A 20,756-nucleotide genomic window follows, 5' to 3' on the forward strand; every position below is an offset into this window, starting at 1 on the left:
GCCGCGCGCCGTCTCTCTCTCTGTTCGTCCTCGCCGCGGCGGCTCACGGCTGCCAGCCACACCCACCGCTCGCCTCCGCCTCGCCTGGCTATAAATACCCGCCTGCCCGCATCTCCCGCGATCCTCCCGGCCCTCCCCCCCTCCACCTCCCCGACCCGCGCACGAGCTCTGACGCGCGTCCGCGGCTCTCCGGTCCGATCCGCCTGTCGAGGCGCGCACGCGCGCGCACTTCGGAGAGGGACAGAGAGAGAGAGGTAAGGGCGAGGCTCGCTCACCCACCCGCGATTTCCCGCTTGAGGATTCTGTCGTGTTCGATTCGTGTTGGTTCCGCGGGGGTGGCTAAGCATCGGGGCTCAGATGGCGGTGGAAGGATGATTTAGACAAGAGCGGTCTGCGCTAATGCGCTGGGGAAGTGCCCGTTTTGGGGGCTCCGGATCGGATGGGCTCGTCCCGCCCTGGGAAATTTCAGCTCGTCCGCGGTGGTTCGAGGATGATTGGTTCCATGGATACGGGCGTACGGCGCGGGCTGCAGGCTGCTTTTTTTTTTTCGCGAACAACATCAAACAAAGCCGGCTCCCGTGTCTCAAGTTTCCATCTTTTTTGGAGGGTTTCGTGGTTAGAGTTACTTAAGCTCACGGAGATTCCGCCGAGTGCCCAGCTTTAGATTGAGCGATGCTGCCTGTATCACTGTATGCGTTGCTGCGCTCAAACCTGTTGCCAATTTGTTTCCGCATTGGTTTAACCTTGATTCCAGCGCCAGTGTCTGCTCTGTTTGTTTTGGTAGGCTGTTGTTTTCTGTCCATGAGAGATCCCTGACTGTCACTACGAATTCGATGGAATTCGGGGTTGTGCTCGCAGGATGGGTTCTTCAATTATGTGCGACTTGTAGCTCGGACCCAAATTAGATCCGGCCTAGACCCAAGTTTTTCAGTATTTTTGCACTTACTTCTCAACAAAATATAGCCAAATTGGTTTGGATGTTTTCTATATCATGGATTTTAATATGTCTGCATGAGTCTCTTATGCTGACTGTTCTACAGCTAGATGCATGTCACCCTGTTTAATTGATTATGTGATTGGTTGAGAAGCTGTCACCCAGTAAGTGAAAATGGATTTTTGTGACTTTTTTGTCATCTTTCACCTTGTGAGACTGCGACATGAAATCAATTAGTGATCGTACAAGTTCCGTTCATGGTTCTCAATAATCGATCTGATATATTGTGTCTACTGAAAAGAACATATAATTAGGTTTGTGACTGTAACAGCAAATTTATCTCATTTAACAGTGAGAGTAACACTATTTACAATAAAAAATGCTTCAGATAATTCTGACGTGGTTTAGATCATGCACTGATGACAGTATATTTACTCAGTATGTTGACTATCAATATCCTTTTTGCTGGAAGGTTCTCATCTGAGGTTGTAGGTTCCTTTTGCCATCCTGCTTAGTTGTTTTGTTATGTGTATAAAGTGGTGGCATTATTTACTGAGATTTACATTGAATTGCACTGATCTGAGAACATACGTCCAGAATGAGGTACCTTATGTAATGTTGCTCATTGACAGATTGCTTTTATTTTATGGCACATCTTATATTACTATCTTAGTAATTGGAACCAATAATTATTTTTCCCCATTTGTGCTACTGACACTGTGCTACTTTTGTAGGCAGATTAAGTTATCAAAGTCAAGATGGTTAACTTTGGGAAGAAATTGATGGCCGATCAAATTCCAGAATGGAAAGGGTACTATTTATGTTTTTTTCTCAATTATGACCCTATATATATTAGTATAGAGTCATGAGTGATCTGAATGCCATCAAGTTCCTCTTCAATCAGTGGTTACCTTTTCTTTTCTTTGAGGAAAAAAAAGTTTATATTCGCTGCTTCTGAGGATATATATATCTAGATTATATTGTTACTTAACAAACTAGATATTGGCAAGAAAATTGACATTGTCGAACCTTTGATTGCCTTTAGTTACATTCATGGCTGTGCTGCCTTATAGTTTTGACCCTTTGTGCCTTCATATCCCTTTAGTAGGCTCCTTGGTGTAAAAGTTTTCATACCAACAATCTTAGTTACCATGCTTGACTGTTGTCTTCTTTATTCGATTTCTTCAGATATTATATAAATTACAAGTTGATGAAGAAGAAAGTTAAACAGTATGGCCAGCAGCTCCAACAGGGTGAGAAAGATCGTCGCCGGGTTCTCAAAGATTTCTCGAAGATGCTTGATGATCAGGTAATGCTAAGAAATAGAAATCTGTGACCACTCATCAGTTCATTCTACCTGATCTGCTTTAACTTGCAGACTTAAGCTTCTCTGTGGATATTTAAATTGCTGACTGTAGTATCAACATGGTGAGCATGCATTATCCATATCTCACCTCTGCATGCACTTGCATGTTAACTTGCTGACTGGTAGTATCAACATGGTGAGCATGCATTATCCATATCTGACTTAAGCTTCTCTTTGGATATTTAGCTTGCTGAGTGTAGCATCAACATGGTGAGCATGCATTATCCATATCTGACCTCTGCATGCACTTGCATGTTAAGCAAGGCCATGTGGTTTATGCAAATGCCTAGTTCAGAAACACAGTACTATGGAAACATCACTAGAAGAGTCGATGATTTGTTCAGAAACATTTAATTATATACTTTTCTGGATTGCTGCTTTTGGTACCTACATCATGTAATTTGAATGAACTATCATATTGTTAGATGGCATCGCCTTTGGATTGATATTGATGTAAGTACAGTACAATTTTTCCTACTGGGATCAGTGTGTTAATCTCTTATTTTCTGTTTATTCAGATCGAGAAGATTGTCCTGTTTCTGTTGGAACAACAAGGAATGCTGGCAAGCAGGATAGAGAAATTAGGAAAGCAACGGGCAATACTGCAAGAGCAGCCTGATATATCTGGCATTGCTGAATTGCGAGAAGCTTATAGGGAAGTCGGTCTGGATCTCATCAAACTTCTCAAGTTCGTTGATCTTAATGCAACTGGCATTCGGAAAATCTTGAAGAAGTTTGATAAACGGTTCGGTTACAGATTCACTGATTACTATGTGACTAGTAGATCAAATCACCCCTACTCTCAGCTACAGCAGGTCTTCAAGCATGTGGTAATGCACTGGCTCTGGATTTGTCTTTCGTCATTAAAACCTGTTGTTGTACATGTTCTATGCAAGCGCCTGTTATTGGGTTTCATCTCGAGCCCACTTCAACTTGCTTGGGATTGGAAGGGTCTGTTGTATAAATTTTACAATGTGCAACTATGGCCTGTCTTCCCAATCATTCACAATATTCCATAGACTGGAACATGCATCAGTATACCTTACATGTTTTATGCAACCAGGGTGTAGGAGCTGTTGTAGGAGCCTTGTCACGTAACCTTGCTGAACTACAGGAGCGTCAAGGAAGTTATTTGTCAATTTATGATCAGCCATCTTCTGCTCTTAAGGTTTATTTCTCATCTTGACTACTTAAGTTATGCCACTTACGAACAGTTTCATACTAATCCAGTAGAATAGTGGTTACGCTCAAGAGTCAAGACCTGCTGCTGACCAGTCTATTCTTGATCCCCTGCAGGACCCAATCATTGATATGATAAATTCGTCCGTGGATAAGTTAACACGCTCAACTAATTTTCTTCGATTTTTAGGACAACATGCCCTGATTGTGCATGAGGAGTCTCCTAGCACTGCAGGGGAGGAAGAAATAGAAGATCAAAAATACCATTTCATGTCCCTTATGTTGAACCTGGTGAACACATTCCTTTACATGGTCAACACATACATCATTGTGCCAACTGCAGATGACTACTCAGTGAGCCTTGGGGCTGCTTCCACTGTTTGTGGCGTTGTTATTGGTTCAATGGCTGTGGCACAAATATTTTCTTCGGTTTATTTCAGCGCATGGTCAAACAAGTCATATTTCAAACCACTTATTTTCAGCAGTATTGTTCTTTTCTTGGGGAATGTATGTTATGCAATAGCATATGATATGAAGTCCCTTACAGTCCTTATTATCGGCCGTCTACTCTGTGGGTAAGTGTCCTTGTGTAGAAGTACTGTTTCACAAGTGGGCACTTGATTCTTCAGCTATAACATTGTTTTCATTCGAGTTTTGCTTTAGTTCAGTTCTATATCTAGTGGAAGATCAAACAACAGGAAAATTATTTCTTCACTCTTCAGTAGCCTAAGTCCTTTCATTTTCAGAACTAAGTTCTTTGTAGCAAATGTCCCTTTTCAGAACAGTGCTGATCAGGAATATTAGAGTGCAATTGTGGATATCAATATCTTTAGTTTTTTTCTGCTAAGCATGAAGAAATTTTAGGTGTAATCTGAATTCCTGTGACCTTTTGTTCTTACACAGAATTTTGTGCTAAACATTCCATGTGGCAGTTAATTATCATTTCTGCATAGTTTTTGTCTGCACATGTTTTAATGAATATAATTATTTTGATATAGGATGGGTTCTGCAAGAGCTGTAAATCGCCGGTATATTAGTGATTGTGTCCCTGCAAGGATACGCATGCAAGCTTCGGCAGGATTTGTTAGCGCAAGTGCACTTGGCATGGCCTGTGGGCCAGCACTAGCTGGTCTACTTCAGTGGAAATTTAAGATCTACATGGTTACCTTTAACCAAGCAACCCTACCTGGTTGGGTGATGGCGGTTGCATGGCTGTTGTATTTAGTCTGGCTATCGATCTCGTTCAAGGAACCAAACCGTGCTACTGAGCTGAATGATGCCACACAAAATCCTGCTTCTGGTAAGTCAAGAAAATCTAATGTCTTTGGTTACTTTGGCTTGTGCACATTTAATGATGCAAAGTGGATATCCAATGGTATTTTTCGGGTCAGCTAGTTTAGTTCATTTCTCTCCCTAAATTAATTATGTGGCATGCTATTTTAGACTTTTAGTTCATTTTAGCAAGTGTTTGGTCGAACCGATGACCAAAAAACAAGTGCAACTTGCATCCCTGATTTCAACTTGAGTTCCCTGATTAATTTTGAAAGTTTTCTGACTCCTGCTTTTGGTTTAATTTGATTGAATGTCTGTCATGGTGGCAGGACAAAGGGTGGATATTGGGCAACTGGAAAATGGACTTGCACAACCGCTGCTCACAGACTCCGAAAATAAACAAAATGGAGATGAAGATGAAGAAATTGATGATAGTGAAGAAGCTGTAGAAGATTCTCGCAAGCCTGCAACATCAATTGGCTTGGCATACAGATTGCTTACTCCATCAGTAAAGGTATTAGGATGCCATTAAGCTGATCAACCATTTTTGTCTTGATTTATTTCTGTACCGTTTTCTGAGAATTCGTTCGAACCCGCAGATTGCATAGATGGATTTGAAATAGGTTATATATGTTTCGATTTTACTAGTTCCTGCAGTGTAGAGAACCTCTGACTATTCTGCCTTAACCAATTTGTGCTTTACGTTAAGCACTGTATTGTTATTATTATTTCTTCTACTTTTGGACATCTTGTCTCAACTGTACTTTGCTCATGCAGGTTCAATTGTTGATATACTTCATGCTCAAATACGCAATGGAAATTTTACTTTCAGAGTCCAGTGTTATCACTAATCACTATTTCAGTTGGAACACAAGCGCAGTGGCAATATTTCTAGCAATCCTTGGGTTAACAGTCCTTCCTGTTAATGCCGTTGTTGGAACATACATCAGCAATATGTTTGAGGACAGGTTTGTGAATTTTCCATGCTCAAGTAATTAGTAATGACACTGCTTATGCCTTTTTCCATTTATTTTTATTGGGTATTATCACACGTCCATGACTGAGGGTCAATTTTTGTGTTGGGGGGGGGGGGGGGCTACAACTGTGCCTTACCATATTGGATGGTTTTTTTTTCCAGGCAACTCCTGATGGTATCCCAAATTGCATTGCTAGTAGGCATTATTTTCAGCTTCAAAGTTACGAGCACGTACTCTGTCGCCCAGTATGTTGCCTCAGCACTCATCACGTTTGTTTCTGCTGAAGTTCTTGAAGGTAAGAAGATCCAGCCTCCTGAAACGTACGCCACTTCATAATATTTTTCTTCTCACAGTTGATCATAACCTCCAATCTTATTGGGGAAATGCAGGCGTGAACCTCTCGCTCCTATCAAGCGTGATGTCGTCCCGCCTCTCCCGTGGCACCTACAATGGTGGGCTTCTCTCGACGGAGGCCGGGACCTTGGCGAGGGTGGTCGCCGACTGCACCATCACCGCCGCAGGGTACCTGGGCGTGGGGAAGCTCCTAAACATCACCCTGCTGCCGTCCCTTGTGATCTGCGCAGCGTCCATCACGTGCACCTTCCTGACGTACAACTCGCTCTTCTAATGGAAGCTTCCACGGGTGTGTTCGGTAGTGTCACTGTTCGTCCATGGTAGCGTAAATCAAGGCAGCGGTAGGCCGCCATTGCAGTTGCCCGAAGGGGCTATCGCTTTGTATGTTTGTCGATTTGGTTGCTGTAAATTGATCGCAGCAACTGAACCGGGCCTTGCCCTGCAAAATTTTGATCGATGATATCCTTCTGATCTCTGCAAAATTTGGAGTAATTGTGCGCGGCTTGAAAACTTGCCTTGTAGCAACTTGCACCTCCTATACTGGCTGCACACGGTTTTCAAATTTTAACTGCTAGAAGATGATTAATAATCCAATGTTTAAATTCCACAATCTTAATTTAATGATTAAATTAAACATAGTGCTCATCAGTATAATTAAACTTCACAATATAATGCTCATCCTAAATAAAGAGTTTGTCTCATCAGTAAAAAGTCCAACAACATATTGTGAATAGGCCGCCAAGAGTGAATCATAGTGGTGTGTGATATCAGCAAATCCTGGTGAAAGCAAGAGCTCGGCGACATTGGCTTCGTAGTCTTGACAGAGCTACCTCCATAATGACCTCTCCTCTAGTCCCGGTGTCTTGTGATATCAGCAAATCCTCGTGAAAGCAAGAGCTCGGCGACAATGCCTTCGTAGTCTTGCCAGAGCTACCAACCTGGGAGGGTAGAAAAACAGATCCATAATCCAATATTCTAGCGTCAACGACGTTGGTTTTGTCTGCAGCAACTTGTCCATTTGAAATGTTGATTCTCCCATAATACTCCATTGAGACATGAACCTGAACATTGTAAAACAATCAAATGCTAAGATCAATTCTAAAGAGAATTTATATGTTTATGAACATTGACTAGTATAATAATTAATAATTCACTAAAGATACCTGTATTGTGATGAGTGGACATTGATGAATTTTGATGATTGAATACCCATATTGAATTTTGATGATTGAATACCCGTATTGCTACTTGATTCAAACAATGTTCAGCAACATGATTAGCTAAGAAGGAGCATTAGCAGCATATACTATCAGTTGCCTCTAAAATCTCAATTCATATGAATAGCGTAATTTTGTTCTAGGAGTAGGCGAAATAGTAGTAGCTCAACATGATTGATTGGGGGCAGATCTGTGACTACACATATTCTTGTTTAGATGGAAGCACATGAGGTGGGGTTTGAATCAAGGCAAAGACCAGAAGATCAGTTAAATACACATCATAGTAAGCATCATTGTGAGTGATAGAGTTTATGAATAATGTGATCCACTATCATGGGAACTGGATGAGAAGAGCATGCGTTTTTTCACTAAATAAAACCAAGAAGAGTGTGGAGAGATTCAGTTAGCCGAGGCTAAATTTCAGTTGAACAAGCAGTACAGAAAGTATGCTGTAGCTGAGGGTTAAATTTCTGTTAGAACATGCAACACAAAAAACATGCTTGCGATTCGTATAACTCATGAGTAGTATGTGGAGCCATGCAAGATCGAAGTGTCATGCACGGTTTTGCATGATAAAAATGGAGCAAGAAATGAGCAACGCTATCTTTTGGAATGATCATAAGAAACTGCATGAGCAAAAAACAGACCTTGCACACTGATTCAATACTCGGTGTACGGACAGACAGACAAATACTCTACATAACTGAAAATGGGGAGTGAGTGATGACCAACGCCATCAAAACAGCATGAAGAATGGAACTATGCTATGTTGCTGTGTAGCTCTAGCACATACTAGCAATGCAAAGCCATGAGTGTATGGCAGCTACAATTAGAGACTGATTCAGAGAAAGCGTGTTTCCACATGGACAGACTGTACTAGCTACGTTCTGAAACTGTTGTTCGCCAGCAAACATACGCTCTTCTCTCACCAACATACAAACAGAGTCCCAGTTGCTCGCCATGCCGGTTTGCCGTGGCCGCCATGGCGCCCAACATGTCTGCCACACGCGCTCTGGACGGCGAAGGGCACCGCCGCACCCGGGAGGCGGCGAGGGCAGAGGGGACGAGGAGCACCACATCCACATGTCCTCGACGATGAGAGCCTCGCCTCGGTAACCGGCCGATGGCCCCGGCCACTACCACGGTCCACGGGCCGAGCCGGCAGCGGGTGTGCACGACTGCGCGAGGTAGGCCTACGGGTGCCACCGGCTCGCAGCAGCCATGCCGCCGTGCGCTGCGATTAGCAAGCCGGCACGCGGACGCTGCGCGGATGGCGTGGTGTCGTGGGACGCCGCACAAAACAGCTTCGTGGTGCTGCCTTCGCCGGCTCGCCGCGGGTACTGCCGCACTGGACGGAAGCATCAGCGACCGTCGGCGTCAACGAACACAGGCGCATCCAAGATCGGGAACTCGCCGGAGAGCGGCGGTGGCGGCGAGATCGGCGAAGCAGGGCGGAAGACATGGCGGAGAGTCCGGGACAGGTGCGCTTGTGTTCTTGTCACTGCGCGTGTTAGCCCCCTTTCTCAATCAAGACCGTGGAATGTCAATCTAACGGCTAACAGGCATCCCAGGGGTGGACGGTAAATGGAATACCGTCCACCCGGTCGGTGGGCGAAATAACGACCACCCCTGGCCGCGGTCCACGGCGGCCAAACGTCACCCGCCGGCGAGCCGGGAGTTGGCGGCGCGAAGCTAGGAACCACGGCGCACCCTGCTTGACGAAGAGAATCCTGGCACGCCGCCTCTGCCGCAACCGGCGGCACGACCGCAAGAGACACGGCGTGCCGGAAAGGTTGCTCCGCCGCGCGCCGCGGCGTGGGAACGAAGGCGCGCGCTCTCGTCTTTGGGCCGCCAGGCGCGCCTGCGTCGGCGAGCACGGCGTGTCTCCGAGTCGTGCCGCCGCATGCGGGAACGCAGCGTCCGCGTCAGGTGGTTACGACGATGGGCTGGGTGGACGGTTGCGCCGCTGGCATGTTGTTCGAAGTGCCTCGCCACGCACGCCGCGCGCCCCGGCAGCACAGCAACTGGCCAACTGCATGCGATAGCAGTTAGTCGTCCGCTCCTTCTCCTTGCACGCGCGTGCGCAGCCGTGAATCATCTGCAGCCGAGTGCCCGAGTGGCGGACGCCTGCTTGGTCGCCGTGACGGCATGATCCAAGCTTCCCAATGGCCGGCACGCCGGGGCACGGCGTGAAGAATTTGCGTCTCGTGATCATGATTCTCGAGAGTCACGGTGATCCGTCCCCCGGCCGTGAAAGCCTGATTCACGGCGGCGGGTGGCTGCGGCTGTTCCTTCGGCGATGTCAGCGGCGGCGCGCGGCCATGGCACGGCAGTACGGTTCGTCTCCTCCGTATCTAGTCTGGCCTGATTCAAATCTCCACCGTGGGTTATGCATCGGACGGTCCTAGGTACCTTGGGGTGGACGGTAGAGCAAATACCGTCCACCCCCGGTCCCGGCGTCCAGCCACCATGGACGCTGGGAGGGGCGGGGAAGAGCAACGTCTGCCTGCAAAGACGAGAGCGCTTACCGCCGGCGGCGGCTGCAGCACCAAGCGCCGCGCTAAAAGCGCCGCTCGGCCGTGCGCCTGCCAGGCACACCCCCCGCGCGCCTGTGCATCTGCATCTGGTGCTTAGCATGGTGAAGCCGAAGGTGGTGGCACCTTGCGCGGCCAGAAGCCCCAGCAGGTCGGTGTCGACTCCGGACGCGGCGACAACGGCGCCCGGCAGTGGGGAGCACCGGGAAGCTTGACCTCTTTGCGATGGGGTGTCGACGACCCCGGCTAGAACGCGCGGCAGCGATGGGGTGCGGGAGCTTAGGATAGGCTGGCATGGCCTCTTCTGCCGAGGCGGTGATGGCCATGGCGCGGCTTCACAGTTCATTTCCTCCGTATCGAGTCAGGCATGCTTGTAATCCCTACCGAGCGTTATGGATCGGACGGCGCCAGACACCCCAGGGGTGGACGGTAATTGAAATACCGTCCACCAGGTCGGTAAACCAAATACCGTCCACCCCTGATGCCGCGTCCAGCGGCCATGGACGCCGACCGGCGACCGGGGTGCTGGGAGAGGCCGAGGAAAGCGAGGAAGAGCTCTCGCCTGCGCGCAAAGATGAGAGCGCTTACCGCCGCCGCCGGCTTCAGCTCCGAGCACCGCAACCTCTTCTGCTCCGCGCCGCGCGGGCAGTGCCGCTCGTCCGTGCGCCAGGTCCAGGCACGCGCCGCTGCGCTCGCGGGCGTAGGGAGGCTGCCGGCCGGCGTTGCTTGGAGTGGCGGTTCTGGTGCGTCAGCATACGCGGCGTCGGCGCCAGCGCCAGCCCGCAGCCACCAGGAAGAGCTTAGCCTCTTAAGAGCGTGGTTAATAGCTTCGTCCGCCGCCGGCTGGGACGCCCATCATCATGATGGTGGAACCTCACTCTCAGCCAATAGCAGCACAGACAGGATGATTTTGCCAGCTTGAGGGGCGGTTCGTGAGTCGCTCATGGCCTTCTCTCTTGCTCCACGTAGATTCTCAGCCAGCCATTATACTTGCTCTAGGTTGTAGACTTGTTGTGCTGACATGCTCTGTTTCCTCTGACAAAACTCTGGATTTTTTCTTCCATTCAAGAAACACAGGAGAAGACCATGCTTTATAAGGGCGAGGGCAATGTTTATAGCCTAACCAGTCCTTAAGGTGGGCCCTCGTGTGCTAGTAGACCACAAGCTAATGTCATTGCTACAATGTTGAAGGCCATAGTGAAGGGCCCACCCACAAATAAAAAATTCCACCAAGCTAGCGGCAGCAACAGCAAAGAGATGAGAGAGGAGATGGCAGGTGAGATGAGAGAGAGTTTAGTATTTTCAATTCCTTATGAGTGATCTTTATGGCTATGGGTACCTGTAAAGAGATTCTCTTCTATTGCCACCTTCCACAATGTTGAGCCAGTCTTTATAAGACTATAAAGACCACTTTCCATGCACATTGTGGCTGCCCTAAGATTATTATGTCACCCCTCACTTTTCTCTTTCTTATTTTGATCTTATTAGATTGATAGAAAAAGAGAAACTGCAATGGTTTGCGCAAGAGGAAGCTCGAGCAACGAGCACCAACAACAATAGCAACAAAAGGGTAACCAATTATTAGATAATGCATGAAGTATCCTTTCACTTTCAGAACCAGTAACAGGGATTGCACGAGTCGTCAATACGAGCTGAACACTTTGGGTGCACTTCAACCTAAAACAAGATGAGCCTCAGTCCAATCTTCGTTCACAATTTAGCCAGTTGAATGGGTGCGTATGTTGCGGCTCATGACTGTTCTGCACTAATTAATATTGCGTGCAGGCAAGGAGATGGCACAGATTTGGGGCCACGAATGACAATGCGCTTTGATGACGGGCAGATGGTAGAACAAATATGCAATTGATTGGCTGCAGGCTGCAGGATGGGCACCACCAAGTCTGTATCATTTGATATCACTGTGCGATTCAGGCTTGCTGAATCTGTGAACTGATCATTTGGAATACAGAACTCAAAAGGTACTAGCATTTGAGTCCAGGCAAAGTCCAAAAGTTCAGTTAAATAACAGCGTAGTAGGGACAAACATGAGTCATAAATAATAATTTGCTTCGCTAGAATGAAAATCGAGTGAGAAGTGCATGCATTTTCTGAAAAGACAAGCATGAAGAGAGTAAAGAAATTCAGTCAACGGAAGACTAGCATTTTCGTTGGACCAGCAGTGCAGAAAGTGTGAGGTTGGATGGTACAAGTCATGAGCAGGGTATTCCCTATGCCTTCATCTAGTGTATTTTTTTTTCAAAAAAGGGATTACGGTAGGCAAGAATTCTGGACATTTCTTCCTTTTTCTTGAGGAAATGCAGAAGAGAAGAGCACAATCAGGATACATATACGGATATACCAGATGATTAAATGGTAGATCCATGGATGCATCAGGCTCACGGTTGGCGATGCTGCAGCCTGCAGGTCGTCCTCCAGGACAAAAGAAATTTTAAGAGCAACCTGTTGCTGCCCATTGGTAGATAATTTATTTTCAGAAAAGAATTTATCACTCTTGATATATGAAGATTTTTCTTCATCATATACTCCCTCCGTTCCAAATTATAAGTCATTCCAAAAATCTTGGAGAGTAAAAAATTTTCAAGTTTGACCAAATTTATATAACAAGATAATAACATTTATGATACTAATTAAGTATTATTAGATTTTTTATTAGCTATATTTTCATAATATATCTATTTGATGTCATAAATCTTTGTGTTTCTCTCTATAATTTTGGTTAGGGTTGAAAATGGGACGGGAAAATCCCGTCCCGACCGGCTCCGTTTACCGTTTAAACCGACCGTAAACCGTTTCCGCGAAAAAAATGGAAAAATGAGAAAACAAAACGGGAAAACGGGCGGGAACGGGAACGGGAACGGTTGGAGTGTTTTCCCGACCGTTTTCACGGTTCCCGTTTTCAGCCGGGAAAATTCCCGCGGGAATTTCCGTATTTGTCGTAGTCGGCTGTGTTACCTGTGTTGGAAACGTGAATTGTTGTTTGCATGTGTTCCAACGTGAATTGTGAATTCGTGATTCACTTTACCTGTATTTCTTAGTTATACGAGTCTTGTTTCCATGTTATTTATGCATAGTTGTAATTATTTTATCGAGTTAAATGTTTGAAGTGGTTGTATGTATTTTCCCGTTTTGAGTTATCGATTCCCGATCGTAATCGGCATGCTCCCGACCGATTGATTCCGTTCCCGATATCCCGTAATACCGATTTCGTTTTCCCGTCTATTTTTTCCGTTCCCGTTTCCATTCCCGACCAAAAAATACAGTTGCGGGAACAGTTGAGGGGTTTTCCCGACCGTTCCCGACCGTTTTCATCCCTAATTTTGGTCAAACTTCGAGATGGTTTGACCCGGAGGGAGTAGTGAATAAAATGTAAACGTACTGGAATTATAAAACAAACAAGAAGCTTACTAAACCACTTTCTATGCCTCCCTCATATACTGAGGAGTGGCTAGAAGTAAGCTTAAATACGTTCTTCTCTGACTTCTGAAGATTTTAGAGCAGAACTGACAATAACGCACAGATACAAAGCATTGAGCCGCAATTGGGGGCCGATGCATTTCCACTTCTTTCGCGCAACGAAGTCACATCCAATATCTGATGGATTCGCCTTTCGCCATGGACGCAGAAAGTTACGGGTTCAGGATGTCCAACCGTCAGAGAAGAAATACATCCGGTTTTACCGCCGCAAAAGGAAGCAAAACTCGCCGCCGGACCATTCGAACGAGCCCAGGAGCATCCAAGATCGGGAACTTGCCGGGGTGCGGCGGCAGCGGCGGCGGCGAGGCCGGCGAGGCGGCGAAGCAGCGCGGTCGGCATGGCGGAGAGCCGGACTGACGGAGGCGCGCTCGTGTTCTTACGACGATCTTATCACAGCGTGGTTCAGCCTCGTTGCTCAATCTTGACCGTGGAATACGAATCGAACGGCTCACCGGCACCCCGGGGTGGACGGTAAATGAAATACCGTCCACCCGGTCGGTAAACAAAGCGAATAACGTCCACCCCTGGCCGCGGTGCGCGGCGGCCAAACGCCACCCGCCGGCGAGCTGGCAGTTGGCGGCGCGAAGCTTCGAAGCGCAACGCACCCTTCTTGACGAAGAGAACCCTAGCACGCCGCCTCTGCGGCAATCGGCGGCAGGAGACACGGCGCCGTGGTGACGCCGACGAGGGGGGCGGATGCGCGGTTGAGCGCGCACCGGCTGGCTGTCAGCTGCCGGTGTGGCTTTGCGGGAAGTGAGAAGGATGGCTGTCAGTGTCAGGTGGGTCATTGCTCGTTGACGGGCGCCTCGTCTCGGCGAGGAGGTTGGACGCTACGCAGAGCGAGACGATGGCGACGAGTTGGTAGGAGCTGGGAGGTCGATCAGACTTGAGAGCCGGGGAGAAGTAGTGAGCCGGCTCCCATGGTTGCCATTGCCAGATTGTGTCATCCAGTTTCTGTTGGACGATGCCATTGTGTGCCTGATTCCTCGGTCAAATGTTTAATTGTTTGTACAAATTTTCTGACAAGACCGTGCCATCCACAGGCTGTAACTAAACGACGAACTTACAGCATGCAGAGTTTCAGTTAACGCATCCCTTTGTCTGTGAGATCGAGCACTTGATATGTAGCAACAAAAGGCTTCCCAATTAGACCATGTCCAAAGTATCCTTTCAGAACCAGCAAACAGGCCGGGATTATTGCAGGAGTCGTCAAACGAACCACCCAACTGACGATCTCTGCAGTCTTTAACGATGAACACGTGTTTGTTGAGTTGTACAGCATGTAACATGTCAGAAAGTCTGAATGCTGCTTGTTGAGTTTCACCGGGGAATAATGCTGGAGGCCCGGCTCGACGCAGCCATGGAACGACAGGCAAACCGCGCAACAACGACAGCGGCATGGCGAGATGCTCGAACTCGACAGGCGATCGAGGAGCCATCGCCCAGCGGCAGATCGATCAGCCATCCCGCCCGTTTGGCTCCCCCGGTGGAGGAGAGTGGCCTGGCTGGACACCGACGGGCCGATCGGCCGCGGGATTCAGGATTCTCCATATCGACGGAGGGGCCTCATCATGGCCGGGGAATAGGATAAAGTTGCCGGGCCGGAGGAATCCGGGGGAGGGATATCCATGGTACAAACCCTCGCCCAAAGGCCTCGGCATCGGTCTCCTGGTCTCATCCCGCGGCATATGCTGCTGCTTCAGTTCGCCGGCTGCCGGCTATAACTATAAGAGGGGCGCAGATGCGGCGAAGACGAAGGCAGGTCAACGAGCGAGGTCCATGATGAGGTTCATGGAAGGAGATGAAGAGAGCTACAGTACATACATCTGACGAGCTGCTGATGGATTGTGGTCGTGCTAGCAGCTGAAGACAGCAGTAGGCAGCTCTCCTCTGGCAGGTGATCGACCGATCATCGACGGGTGTGTGCGGTCGATCGAGGACTACTCGAGGCCGGTATCGTGCATGCATGCATGCACGTGGCCAATGGGTTGGCGTGGTCCTCGATCGACTCGCCGGCCGGATCAGACGTACGTACGCACGTCCTGCCAAAGGAGAGTTGCCCTACGACTGTCATTAGCTTGATTAAGATGAATCGATCTTGGACCGGTGCGGTGGATGAACCCGCCGTCTCCTCCTCGATTGGGCTTTATCATCAGCAGGTAATCTGATGAAGCCTACACGACCCTATCTTTAAGCACTTAATCAAATACTACTTATTAGCATTTCCTGTCTTTTATGCAAATATATGTGTGTGTGTGTGTGTGTGTGTGTTGACATGCTTCTTCGTCAATTCATTAATTATTGTACTATATATAGGAAAGCTATTATTATTATTAGACCTTTATCCATCTTTTTTTCCCGTCAAATAATACACAGGCAAGCTATTTTATATTAAGGTAAGAAATATTACTACGTGCCGGCGGTCGAGCACCTGGCCGGATGGACGCTCAGTCGGCTGGGCGTCCAGTTCTGCCATCAGTCACAGTCACCAACTCACCATGACCGCCCGGCCGCCTGACAGGGTACCAATGCCCTCGTAACAATGGGTGCGTGGACATGTCTCAGGCTCATCATTCATCAATCGTCAGTGACGCACAAACAGGGTTAACAATTTCGGCGAAATTTCGGAAAAATTTTCGTTTCCGCTAGTTACCGGGATCCGAAATTTCGGTATTTTTCGGTATATTTCGTTTTCAAATTCAAAATTCAACAAATTTCGACCGAAATTCAACGAAATTCGCCGAAATTTACTGAAATTCGCCGAAATTTACCGAAATTTCGGAACGGAATTCCGTTTCCGCTAAACACCGGGATTTGACCGGAAAACGAAATGGTTAACCCTGCGCACAAACACGCACCTCTATTTCCCATCAGTCGAATGTGTTTGTACACACACGTGCGGTTCCTTTCGTTTCTAAGGCGAGTGCCATCAGATTTTCCTTACAGCTAGCATGCACAACCCACAATGCCCAGCAGCAGGCGGCCTTTATTACAAGTTCGCCGACGGCGAGGAGGGTGACGGCAGCAGGCCTTCGCGCTTGGCCATCTCGTAGAGGGCTACCGCGCAGAGTGCCTTGGCGTCCGCGGTCGACCGCCAGAGCTGGCTGTATGGGACCACGCGCAGCTTGATCAGCTCGCCGTGGTCGCGCAGCCCGGTCTCCTTCCCTTGGAGGGATCTTATGGTCTCGTCCACGCGGCCCCTGTAGAGGAACAGGCCGATTTCTTCGTCACAGCCGCCCTGGTAACAGAGGCGTTGTTAGTCGGAATTACCAGGAGTAGAAATGTAGAATGCCATGTTTTGGACAGGGTTGATGGTTCTAAACACCGGCAGGACCCAGGCTCTTGCATACACATTCTATCTCACAGCCAGCCCTGCTTTCGATCAGTCCAAACTCCAAAGAAAATGCAATCTTCTACTAGCTACCTAATTTAGAAGTCTACTTTTCAAGTATACTGCCAACTCACAAAGTTTTATCAATTAAACGGATCTTGATGCTTGTCATGTGGACAGAAATCTGATTCATGAAGAGAAAAATGGTGACTGACCATGTGCTACCTAATTTTCTAACAGCTATGATTACACCAATCATGTAATGTAGGTAATTCTTTTCTGGAAAAGAAGCGATGCTATTAGGTAGTAGTGAACAGAGGGTAAATGTAGGCCAGTTACCGGTGATGGTATCATTCGACCTCCGGTAGCAGGGTCCAGAAGCGCAGTAAGGTCAACCATCTCTTCTAAGTTCAACTTTATACCAGTTTCTTCTTCCACCTGTCAGCAGTTAAGGATCATCGCAACAAGAACATTGTATGCACTAATTGATACTATACAAATTCATGTGAATTCCAACTGCTACAGTGATGTATTATGGCTTGTTCAATCTGAACCAGAACCAGGCAAAAACAGGACCAATACAAGGGTGGCTTATTCCCTGTAGTAACATGTAAATTTTAGTGCATGCTGCATTCAGAAGCCAAGAGCCCAAGATACTAACCTCACGAACAGCGGTGCCAACAAAATCACCTTTTTCATCATCTAGCATCCCAGCTGGCAGCTCCAACAAGAATTTCCCAACAGGAACTCTTACCTGAAATTTTGATAACAGCTATAGGTGAATTTGCTTACTGAATATCAAACCATGTGCTATAAATCATGGTTACCATACCTGCTCGGTAAGAACAGCATATGTTTGCCCGCTGCACTCCAGAAGAATCAACACAGCGACAGCGGGCCCTCTTGCAAAGACAATTCCTGGAACCTAAATATACTGTCAAAAGATGATGTGAACCAAACCGTTGTCCTGCTAGTACTAGACAACCCCTCCCCCCCCCCCCCCCCAAAAAAAAAAACAAACTGATTTAAAGGAAAAAATATCATCAGTGGATCTAGGAAAGGTAGCTCACAAATATTTTAATAAGCACATCCAGAACAACATACTTCAGACTATCATGGTACACGTAACATTCAGTGCCACAGCCAAGACAACAGCAAAGACATAATAAAATACACATGAGTCAGGTATGCTTCAGCCTGTATATTCAGCATAAGCAAAGCCTGGGAGAAAACACGTATTTCTCTCAGTCCTGCCACATCCAACCCAAGCACCCATCTATCTCCACTCATTTTCTCCCCATCCAGCACCTTAACAATCGTAAAGGAAAATGGAAAAGTACTATCACATATGTATATATTTACTTGGAGAAATATCAAGCATTACTATCAAGCAAGCTCTGACAAGAAAATTTGGATTGCCTAGACCATTATTGTTAGTCCTAAGTGACATCCAACCGATTGCCTAGACCATTATTGTTAGTCCTAAGTGACATCCAATCCAATATACACGACCATGAGGGGTTTCTAAGATCCAAACAAATGCATAACAATACCACAGTAATAGCAACAATCCAATCGATCACCTTGGTTTTGGTTTCCTCGTCAATGATGTCAGCTTTGAACTTGAGAAAGCCCACACGTTTCCCGAACATGTCAACCCCCTGCAGCTCAAATTCAGATGCAAACGAGTGCAAATTGAGAAATGTCATCCATTCACAGAGCATAGTCACGATTTTTTTTTAAGGAAAAGCACAGTCACAATTTGCTTGGAAGCAATCCTAATGAATTATGAATCTCAGCCCTTTCGATCGAACCAGCACAAACGCACCGCACCTGAATGAGGATTCTCGTAAGGTTCAATCTCCCGTAGGCAGTGGCGTAGCTAGCTAGGTGGACAGGTGGGCCATGGACCACCCTAAAATTAGTAGCTTAAGGTATAAGTACAGTAAGTATCCAAGAAACAATGACATATATGCGAAATTCAGACTTAATTATTGATTTTAAGATGTTTGAAGTTGTAAAACATTTTATTAATACAATATTAGTTGTTTAAGCAATTCTAAACTTGTATTATGTATGTAATCTGGACCACCCTAACCCAAAATCCTAGCTACGCCCCTGCCCGTAGGTGAGGACGCCCTTCTCCGACTGCAGGTTACTAAGCCACTGCTCGAACAGCGCGGAATCCACCGCGTTCCTGCGCTTTCGAGTCGCAGCCAGCAACACGGGACTAGTCAGCGGACTCTCTCGATGTTCACCCAACCAGCGGGTGGAATCGGAGAAGGCACTGACCTGAAGTCCGCCTCGGGAAGTCCCGGCGCACCCACGACGACGACGGGGCCCGCGGCGCCGGGCACCTCGATGGTGGTGCTGAGCGGCGTCCAGGCAGACGAGGCCATGCGCACGCCGCGGCGGCGGGTCGCTGCTCGTGCGACCGGGCAAGGGAAAGGGAGAGGCGGCAGAGGCGCACGAGAACTCGCCGCTGCCATGGTGGTCTTCGCGATGGGTCTCTAGAAGCTTCGCGCACGTGGAGCCAGGCAGCAAGCAAGTCTCCATGGGCTGGAATGGCAGGGGGCCATCATTCTCGACCCAGTTGAGTACAAACAGAATGGGCCTAAGGCCCAGGTAGGCCAACCAGCCCATGAGTAAAGTTACAACCCCTTGCTGCAACCGAGCCGCACCACGGCGCAGCGGCGGCGGCGGCGGCAACGGACTAATCAGCGGCCGAGCGGGCGGCGGCGGCGGAGGAGGAGATGCCGGGGAAGGGGCAGCGTCGGAGGGAGAAGAACTACCGGGCGGCGCACGGCGGGGACTCGCGCCTGCCCCCGCCGCCGAAGCAGCGGGAGCTCGAGGCCATCCCGTCCAAGCTCCGCCGCCTTATCGCCTTCCAGAACAAGCACAGCGGCAACTCCAACGCCAACGCGCCCTCAGGTGACTAATCTCCTTTCCTCTCTCGGACGCTGCAACTAGCACGTAGATAATCTGCCCAGTCTCCTGTTCGAATGCATGACCTGACCTGTGAGCGTGCTGCTGGTGGTGTTTGATGCCCAGGAGGTCCTCGTGCTCCCGGGAAGCAAGATGATGGGTTAGGGAAGAACAAGCCTGCTAAAGACAAGGTAATTTCGGGGTAGAGTAGCTAGATTACGCCTTGCTTTTTTGTCCTCAACTCTGCACTCTACTCTTGTTCACCTGATTCACTGTGTGTTAAAGAGAATGTGATGTGTTAGCTTCTTCATATATAGAAAACTAAGAAGCAGACCCCGGAGGCTCCAGCTGAAAGCAAAGCATCAGAGATTAAAGGCGCTGATGGTTCGGCTGCCGATGAGAACGTGAATGCAGAGGGAAGCAAGGGGAAGAGAAAGCGGGGGAAGGCTATGGACCTTCGTTTCAAGGAACTGGAGGAGAATGTCTCAATTTCAAAGAAGCAAAAAAGGAAGAAGTAAGTCCCCCAGTAATCCCATACACATTAGATCCACTGCTATCTCATTAGAAGGTGTAAACAATATCAGCATGTTGTTCCATGAATTTCAGACATTTGGATGAGAAGAAAAAGAAGCGCAAGGGCAATAAGACGGAAAGTCTTCCAGATTTCCCTGGGCGCGAGAAAGTAAAATTTGGGGAAGTTGTCGAGGCCCCACCGAAGTTGTCATTCCCAAAGGTACCTTCACTTCTCCACATCACTATATGTGAATTCCGTTTGTATGATCTGGTTTCTGGATTAGACATCGACGGTATTATATTTTTGTAGGTGAAGAGTGCTTTAGATGCTTCTCGTGAGATGCTAAGGAAAGAGGCGATTGAGAATTACAGAAATATCAAAGGCTGGACATCTAGGCCTGGACTCCAACTCCCAACACTAACTGAAAATACATTCTTGTCGTCATAGATATTTTCTCTTTTTATTGTATTATTAACAAACTTACTCTGTTTATATCAGAGAAGTTTAGAGTATAGGTTTTGTAATCTGTACTCTCCTGTAAGCGATTCTGAGACAAACATTTCTATTTGGGTTCCATGTTTTTGTTTCTGTTTACATTCAATTCGGATCATTTTTTGTTCTTGCCAATAGGTATTATGTGATTAAGAAAGTATACCGA

General features: G+C 47.6%; 3 protein-coding genes and 1 long non-coding RNA gene across 7 annotated transcripts; 2 read left to right on the forward strand and 2 right to left on the reverse strand.

Moving 5' to 3' along the window:
* On the forward strand, positions 1-6,574 carry LOC120669894 (SPX domain-containing membrane protein OsI_21475-like). 4 transcript variants are annotated; one of them, XM_039949782.1, is made up of 11 exons: positions 1-254; positions 1,669-1,745; positions 2,123-2,243; positions 2,819-3,130; positions 3,364-3,468; positions 3,597-4,054; positions 4,478-4,779; positions 5,081-5,265; positions 5,529-5,719; positions 5,890-6,023; positions 6,118-6,574. In XM_039949782.1, the coding sequence occupies exons 2-11, from the start codon at positions 1,693-1,695 to the stop codon at positions 6,354-6,356; spliced, it is 2,100 nt and encodes a 699-aa protein (XP_039805716.1). In that variant the 5' UTR covers positions 1-254; positions 1,669-1,692; the 3' UTR covers positions 6,357-6,574. The 4 variants fall into 4 exon arrangements, with proteins under 4 accessions (XP_039805716.1, XP_039805717.1, XP_039805718.1 ...); XM_039949783.1 differs by having other exon boundaries at positions 103-254; positions 1,673-1,745; positions 6,118-6,356; XM_039949784.1 differs by having other exon boundaries at positions 103-250; positions 1,671-1,745; positions 6,118-6,356.
* Positions 6,575-6,736: 162 nt separating this feature from the next.
* Positions 6,737-10,413, reverse strand: LOC120669895. Its single transcript, XR_005672872.1, has 2 exons — positions 7,246-10,413; positions 6,737-7,143 (listed from the first exon to the last, which is right to left on the reverse strand). It is a non-coding gene; the product is annotated as an uncharacterized LOC120669895 (long non-coding RNA).
* Positions 10,414-16,171: 5,758 nt separating this feature from the next.
* LOC120669623 (nudix hydrolase 14, chloroplastic-like) lies at positions 16,172-19,161 on the reverse strand. The gene is made up of 8 exons (XM_039949424.1): positions 18,952-19,161; positions 18,789-18,856; positions 18,493-18,530; positions 18,243-18,320; positions 17,492-17,584; positions 17,321-17,413; positions 16,999-17,097; positions 16,172-16,566 (listed from the first exon to the last, which is right to left on the reverse strand). The coding sequence occupies exons 1-8, from the start codon at positions 19,146-19,148 to the stop codon at positions 16,318-16,320; spliced, it is 915 nt and encodes a 304-aa protein (XP_039805358.1). The 5' UTR covers positions 19,149-19,161; the 3' UTR covers positions 16,172-16,317.
* Positions 19,162-19,325: 164 nt separating this feature from the next.
* On the forward strand, positions 19,326-20,750 carry LOC120669622. Its single transcript, XM_039949423.1, has 5 exons — positions 19,326-19,590; positions 19,711-19,775; positions 19,902-20,098; positions 20,191-20,317; positions 20,408-20,750. The coding sequence occupies exons 1-5, from the start codon at positions 19,413-19,415 to the stop codon at positions 20,543-20,545; spliced, it is 705 nt and encodes a 234-aa protein (XP_039805357.1). The 5' UTR covers positions 19,326-19,412; the 3' UTR covers positions 20,546-20,750.
* The last annotated feature ends 6 nt before the right edge of the window (positions 20,751-20,756 follow it).

The sequence above is a fragment of the Panicum virgatum genome, chromosome 4N, assembly GCF_016808335.1.
Source record: "Panicum virgatum strain AP13 chromosome 4N, P.virgatum_v5, whole genome shotgun sequence".
NCBI classification, from domain to species: domain Eukaryota; kingdom Viridiplantae; phylum Streptophyta; class Magnoliopsida; order Poales; family Poaceae; genus Panicum; species Panicum virgatum.